We start from the raw sequence: 7,946 nt of genomic DNA, 5'->3' as shown, positions 1-7,946 counted from the left end.
GGTCACAGGTCAGTGGATGGGGTGATTGACCTGGATGCCGACGACAACACAAACACTGTGGCACTGCCTCTCTCATCAAGAGTGGTGGACATGACACTTCCCGTCTCATACGAAACGCCCAGGTGAGGCATCAGACTACACACACACACACACAAAAACATACACGCACAAACACACACACACTCACACACACACACACACTCACACACACACATACATACACAAACACAAACACACGTGTAAGCACTTTGTATGCACCGCGAATGCACCGCGAATGCGGAAGTTCCGTGTTTGCATTCATAAGTCCATACATCCACTCGCACGCTACTGCTACCTCGCTCTGTCTCTGTGCCCAAATGCACACCCAAGCACCCACGCCCTGCTGTCATGTGCAGGTGCACATCACAGCTATCACGCTTAGCCAATGGTTGTGGATTGACAGTTAAACTAACGCCATCCTGTGTACAGTCCCGTTTGTCCCGTTTGAGTGTATCCTCGGTCCTGTCTTGTATATTTAGGTGCAGCTAACGCGTCCTGACCATCCTCCACAGGTGCACCGTATGTTGTCAGACAGTTGGGCCTAGCGGCTACACCAACGCCCTCCGAGCCATGCAGATACCCTCCGCACTCACCCAACCGACCAACGGGTCAACCGCCCCCCAGAATCATCCAAATGGCACCAATAAAGGCCTTGGAAATCCCAACAATGGCCCTGACAGTGGGGGCAAGGCCTCCCACGGGCGTAGCACTGGGTTTGGCCAGCACCCGTTCCTGAAGGTGCTGCTGTGCAACGGCTGTATTGTGCGGTACAACGAACGCACTCTGCGCAATCGGTGGATCTTGGACCGTCGACCACACGAACTCGCTTGCAGGTGCGTGTGTGGGTGTGTGTGTGCGGGTGTGTGTGTGTGTGTGTGTGTGTATGTGTGTGTGTGTGTGTTTATACAGGTGCTTTAGTGGTTTGGATGTCAGTACAGCTGCTCGCGATGGCTTTCTCATGGATATATTTTATCCGTAGAGTCATCATCCGTATGCATGCTTGCGAATTGTGTTTCTATATGTGCATGGTTTTGTGTTGTGTTTCTATATGTGCATGGTTGTGTGTTGTGTTCGTATATGTGCATGGTTGTGTGTTGTGTTTCTATGTGTGTATGGTTGTGTGTTGTGTTTCTATTTGCTTACCAGTATGCCTAGTTCTGGATTGCGTGTACAGGCACATGTGCAGTGGCAAGTGTATGTTGCTGATGCAGTGTGTGCGTATGGAGGTGTTTGCATTGGTGTATAGTATGCGTAGCTGTGTATGTTTGTGGTGTTTGTTATATGCATGCTCGTGTGCTTTGTCTGTGTAGGTGATGGTTGTTTGGGCTGTGATATTACAATCGCTCATTGCATAAGTAGCTGCTTCTGTAGTGATGGATGAGGGTTGTCGTATTGAGTGTATGCTGGGATCACAGTGTATGTAAACCTAAAAGTGTCAAGTGCTCGTATGTCACACACATTTATATCTCTGCGCCTGTACATGCCCCTCCAAGCTCATACACAAGACACCTGTGTACCTACATGACACACACCTCTACACCTACAACACACACACAGAGACACAGCCACCTCAAAAACATCTATATCTCACTTCAACACATATATGCGTCTCTATCAACATGCACACATGCATCCCTATGACATATACAAACATACCTATAACTTACTATGACACATATACATACGCTCTATTCTCAATACACACACACACCACCACCACCATCTCACTATCACACATACACACCCGTTCTCATCGTCCTGTGCACTTCCGTGTCTCCTTCGTCCGTGTGCACAGGTGGTGCGCCAATTACTGGCGGTGTCGTGATGTGTTCAAGTGTGTGGTCTGTCCGAAGATCTTCTGTCACGAGTGCGTCCGTGGCTGTTTGCCCAAACACGTCTTCGATGCCGCAAAGGCTGCAGGTCTGTGCAGAGTGTACTATAACATGTGTAGTATACAGTAGCTAGTGATTACAAAGGCTTTATAACATGTGTAGTATACAGTAGCTAATGATTGCAAAGGCTGTAGGTGTGTGCAGAGTGTGCTATAACATGTGTAGTATACAGTAGCTAGTGATTGCTAACACTTTATAACATGTGTAGTATACAGTAGCTAGTGATTGCAAACACTTTATAACATGTGTAGTATACAGTAGCTAGTGATTGCAAACACTTTATAACATGTGTAGTATACAGTAGCTAGTGATTGCAAAGGCTTTATAACATGTGTAGTATACAGTAGCTAGAGCGTGCAAAGACCTTATAACATAAAGCCAGTGTAGGTATATAGTTGTCTTGTTTTAGCGCTTATATATACGTGTGTGTATCGTATTCTGCGTTGCTGCAGTGCGTGTATTGCTTGTGTAATACATTTGTATTCTAGTTGAATCTCGGACCACTAAAACCCCTAAACCGTTATACATTCTTTTTCCCTTCAATGCATTTATCATCCAGTGTAATTATGCATAAGTCCCCTTGGTGTATGTGTGGGTCTGATGCCTGTCCTGTCCGTCCTGTCTATCTTTGACCTGACCTGACCTGTCTATCTTGGCCTGTCCTGTCCTGTTTATCTTTGTCCTGTCCTGTCCTGTTTATCTTTGGCCTGTCCTGTCCTATTTATCTTTCTCCTGTCCTGTCTATCGTTGGGCTGTCCTGTCCTGTTTTTCTTTGTCCTGTCCTGTAATGCCCATTCCGTAGTCTACCCATTCGCATCCGCTGACAGTCCTTTTGTTTTTGTTTTTGGTAATGCATATTTTTGCAGACAAATGGGTTTGCTTTGCGCACAATCCGGAACCGATCCGACCGCTGCAAAGATACTCCGCCAAAGTGCAGGCACTCTATGGCGACCCCACATCAGGTATGTTTTAGGGTTTTAGGGTTTTTAGGTATGTACAACTGCGAATAAGCGCTTGAAACATCACAGCTACTTGCAAGCACCACAGCACACACGTGCAAGTGACAAGACCACTGGACACACATCAATACGGACCATCACTACACCCTGTGCTTAAATCGCTCCTCACACGCACACGTGCGAGCGTTCATATGGCGCAAATATCTGTGTCATTGGCATGCGTCGTTGACATATCTTAATTACGTGTGCACTAACATGTGTCAGCCGTAGTATTGAAGAAATACAAATTCAAACATTCCGCGAATTCAAACACGTGGGCTGTCCACGAATAGAAATGCCGCAGGACAATCTATTAATACCCGCCAATCAAATCGTCCGCCTCAGATCTGTACCTCCAGCCAGGGGATGTAAACCTGATCCAACTACCAGCCCAGCATGACTTAGCAGTCTACAGACCATACAACACCATCAAACACATGGCCCTGCAAATGTGTGCGCCGCCCCAACTGGTAACCGACATGCCTTCTAAACGGCACAAGTCATCGAAGGTACGTCCATCTCACTTGTCCAAGGCAGTTGTAGAGTATTGTAGCTGATTTGATTGGGTCAGAGTAATGTTTACATTTCGTACCATCTGTCATCTGCCTCATGCTAATACACACCACCGCAACAAACACAAACACTCCCCACAGTCAAAGGGCACCAGGCGCAACAGCCAGCCTCAGAACTCACGCAAGAAGAACAAGAAGAAAGCACGCGAAGACAGGGGCAAGGAGATACGCACACTCATTGACGTCGACAGCGGCGACAACCACAGGACACAGCCACCCCCCACCACCACCACACAGTCCAACCCTAAGCTGATGATCAAGCTCAAGCGACTGAAGGTCTCGGTTGCTGCGACAGACGCACCCGCGCCCCACCCCACAAACCTGGCCCCAACGAGCGCAGGACATGACAGGGCCAGGGCAGTCCCAGGCGCAGGAACGGGGACAGACGAAGCACTGGACGGCGATCTCACCAAAGCCTCAATCGACCACTTCGCCTCGGAGGACGAAAGTGCGTCGTCTGTGACTCACGTGGCCAAGGGCATCATCAGCACACAACCTCAACCAGCCACACAACAGGCACTGGCAGCTGTGCAGCTCACACGGGCGAGCGGACAGCAACCACCCCCACCTCCACCCTTGCCCACCCCACGGCCACAGCACGCGCGCCCGAACTTAGGCAACGCTGCCGCACCACCTATTGCAACAGCGGCAGGGGGTGTGGCTGGGAAAGGCACAAAGATAAACAAGCCACGTGTGATAGGCGCAGGCACTCTCAAGCCGGTGGCTAAACCTGCGGCCAAGACTACAGCCGACGGACGCAGCACACACTACACAGGCGCAGCAACCAAGAGTGCTCACGAGAAAGGTGGTCCACATGCACAGACAAATGCAAATGCAAACGCACTAGGAGGAGGTACGGAGGCAGCTGTGCCGGCACAAGCGCTCTCAAACGGCCACACCCAGGCACAGGCGAAGACTCAGCCAAAGGCGCAGAAAAAGGCCCAGCCCCAGAAGGCAAAAGCAAACGGGCGCCCCACGGCACCCGAACAGCCACACACAGTCACGCAAGGGGTGGTGTACGCCACACCACAGCCAGGTCACACCACACACGCGCGAGGGCAGGTCACACACCTCCAGGGGCCAAGCACGCAGGCACAGACACAGACACACGCGACCAACCATGCACTGCAGAAGCCACAGGCAACGGCAAACATGCAGGCCCTCAGCAAACCACCCAGCATGTCAACACTCGCAACCCAGCCACAGCCACAACCCACCCCACGCCCACAGGTGATCTCACAGGCACAGCCAGCCGCACGAGCACTGCCACACACTCAGCCACAGCCACAGCCAACCACACAGCCCAACAAGTCTCACACACAGACAAAGACGCAGACACAGTCACCGGTACATGTAGCAGGCGCACGCGTGAGTGCGATAGGCTCAGCCACCCCTACCCCACCCACACAGATGGGAATAACCGACAAGGCAACGGTAGGTAAAGTCACTGCAACTGTGGACACGCGCACACGCACAACACAGTCACCTCAGAAGAAAAGTCACGCAAAGGCCCCGATAACAGCTCAGGCGACCGCACAGCCTAGGCTGCCCACGAAGGCTCAGGCTAGCACCAGCCCTCACATACCCACCAACCACCAGGTGATCTCACACCCACCCACGGCCGCAAGCATAGGCACACCCACCACGTCAGCAAGTGAGCCAAACCCTAAAAACCCAACAGGCACCAAGGACAGGGCACAGCCAGTCTCTAGGGACAGCAATGCAACCACAGCCACAGCCAAAGATACGGAAAGCACAGCTGCAACAGTCAGGGCAACTGCACAGCCAAACACCCACCACCTGGGGAGTCAGGCAAGCAGTCTACCTACCACGAATGCAGGGGCAAAGCAAGCGATCTCCATTATAAGCACCATGGCCACACCTGCACCCGTGAAGAGCAACGGGTTCAAAAGCCCAAACCCTGCACCCGCAAAAGGGACTGTGACTGCCCCGAAGTCACCTCGGCCTACTAACAAGCCAATGGCTGCGTCAGGCTCTAAGACGATCACCAAGGTGCATGCAAAGATACCTGCGGCAAAAGTGGTGACCAAGGCGCTCACCAAAGTAACAGTTACCAAACACGCAGGCGTCACGTCCACAGACAAAGTCACACCCACACCACAGCTCATCACTCCCCCTACCACCACCATCATCACCACCACCACCACCACTGCTACTACTACTACTACTACTCCCAAGACAAGCGCAAGTGCCACAAAGGGCGCCACGCCACACCCGCAAGCACAGCCAGAACACACGAAAGACGTAGACCGGACGGTCGCTATGGCAGTCAACACAAAAGACCAGTCAATCATCATGGTAAGCAACACAACAGACCAGGCTGTCGCTGTGGTAGGCAGTGCATCTGATACAGACACTCTGCGCACGCACCACACGGCCCAACTGCGACCGTCCAGCGCCACACCCACAGGCGTCCCCATCGCAACACCACAGACGGCACCACCGACCAAGCTAAGCGCACACACCGTCGCAACGGCGTACACGGCTCCACACACAGACACGCCCTCGCCTGCTGCAATCCAGGAGAAGACAACCGTACACACAGCTGTAATGCAGGAGAAGTCAACCATACACTCAGCTGTATTACAAGAGAAGTCAGCCATACACTCAGCTGCAGGGTCAACCGATGCGAAGGCTTCAGCCACGGTGGCAGGCGTGACTGTGCACAGTGGCAATGGAGACAGTGCGCAGGTGTTGGGAGGTGTGACCGGCAGCAGTGCTGTGAGTGCCGTGGCAAACACCCGCGCACAGACAGACACGCCCACGACCACCACACAGCACCCCACCAGCAACGGCACGACAGGTGCTGGTAGCACAACAACCCCACAGGTCATAGGCAAGACACCAGCGCCCACTGTGGGTACGAGTATGGGAACAGTTGCCATGGCAACCGAAAAGACGGGTAAAAAGGGCCTGAAAGAAAAGGGGGCCGTGTCTTCGTCTTCGCCCACGCCTGCTACAGTTAAAGCGGTATCGGATAAAGATAAAGCGGGACAAGAGCTAGCGAGTTCCATACGGCACCAATCTGACCCGAATGCCAGGTCATCGCCACGCAAACGACCCGCGACACCCACGCTACACGACGTGTTCAACACTTCCAAAGTGTTCACGACCAACGCAGCAGGCACTGTGCACCCGGTCACCACGGGCGACAGCGCATTTGCGACATTGGACCCAATTTCGGCACAGAATGACGCGGTGGTGCAACCCGAAAGCGTCGGCGTAAAGACTGCCCTCTCGGCTGCCAGTGAAGACTCTGGCCACCCAACGGCAACAACAGCTGCGACAGGTACTATGTGTTTGCAGCAATGTATTGAGCTTGCAGTCCACTTGGATATTTTATTTTTGACCTGTCTGCTGGATGTAGTTCAGGGGTGTTGCGCTCTGGACGCTTGTTTGACTTGAGTGACTAGGGTTTAGGAGTTCTCTAGTCATTGGCTTGATGGTTTAGGGTTGTAGGCTTTCATTGCAAGTCCATCGAATAGTGACTGGGAGTGACTGCGTGACTGCATTTTTCACCTTATTGCCTGCCTACCTGCACCTCATTTGTTCCGAACTTATCTCAATGCAGGTGAGGCTATCCACGGCGCAACCACCAAGCAGGCCACCCTAAACACCGAGCAACAGGCAGCTTTACAGGTAACACCCTTCTCCCGTCGCACTAGCGCGCACTGAATATACCCCACGTACCGACTGCGACTATCCGATTTTGGATCACATTGCGTCATGATTGCTTTGTGTTGCCATGGAAACACTTGTCCTGCTTGGTTCTGTTTATTACCGTTATTTGTAGTTTTTCTATAATGGCGCATGTGTCTTCCAACCCACGCGTATCTGGCTTGGACTCACATGTATGGCGACAGCAGACTTAAGAGTATGAACGTGACCTTGAACTTATACATTGACCATGTACGTAAAGCAGATCACATGTATGGAGATACATACTATTCTAATATCCTCTGATTATGTTATGGGTTAACATTGTCATTAGAGTGCACCCACACTCGGTACGCGGTTGACGGATGCGTTGTGGTGTGGTTATTGAATGAGCACGGAAATCAGGATCATACACGATTGGCAAAGCACCACACATTAGAGTTTATATGTATATGCAGACGTATTCGATACTCGGGCGCCTACAGTATGTGTAGACCCATACACATCATGCAGTTCAGACTATGTACATACGAGTGTGGACATTTCTATACACAAAGGCTGGCATTTTAATTATAGCTGCATAACTTTTGATAGTGCGTTCGGATGCATACTTAGGTTAGTCGTTTTTGAGTGTCTTCATTGACTGATCTATTCCCTTTGTTCAACTTTCTCCGCCGTAGACGAGCGTGGTGCAGGCGGATGCGGCAGGAATCGCAGCAACACCACTACCCGCTAAAAACCCAACATCACCCACAGGCACCAAAACA

The 7,946-nt window shown here is 51.6% G+C and overlaps 1 protein-coding gene across 1 annotated transcript in view; it reads left to right on the top strand.

Moving 5' to 3' along the window:
* Positions 1 to 609: 609 nt before the first annotated feature.
* Positions 610 to 7,946, top strand: part of SARC_08423 (hypothetical protein) — a gene marked incomplete at its 5' end in the record, with an annotated part of 11,012 nt that continues 3,675 nt past the window's right edge. The window contains 7 exons of the mRNA XM_014297601.1: positions 610 to 872; positions 1,835 to 1,959; positions 2,798 to 2,893; positions 3,275 to 3,438; positions 3,583 to 6,811; positions 7,094 to 7,161; positions 7,860 to 7,946. The exon at positions 7,860 to 7,946 is cut by the window's right edge and continues 1,917 nt beyond it. Coding sequence (XP_014153076.1) covers positions 610 to 872; positions 1,835 to 1,959; positions 2,798 to 2,893; positions 3,275 to 3,438; positions 3,583 to 6,811; positions 7,094 to 7,161; positions 7,860 to 7,946 — 4,032 coding nt within the window. The remainder of the gene's footprint in view (positions 873 to 1,834; positions 1,960 to 2,797; positions 2,894 to 3,274; positions 3,439 to 3,582; positions 6,812 to 7,093; positions 7,162 to 7,859) is intronic.

Source organism: Sphaeroforma arctica (assembly GCF_001186125.1).
Source record: "Sphaeroforma arctica JP610 unplaced genomic scaffold supercont1.756, whole genome shotgun sequence".
Classification (NCBI taxonomy): Eukaryota; class Ichthyosporea; order Ichthyophonida; genus Sphaeroforma; species Sphaeroforma arctica.
Note: the sequence above shows the minus strand (reverse complement) of the source record. Positions and strands in the feature narration are given on the sequence as shown.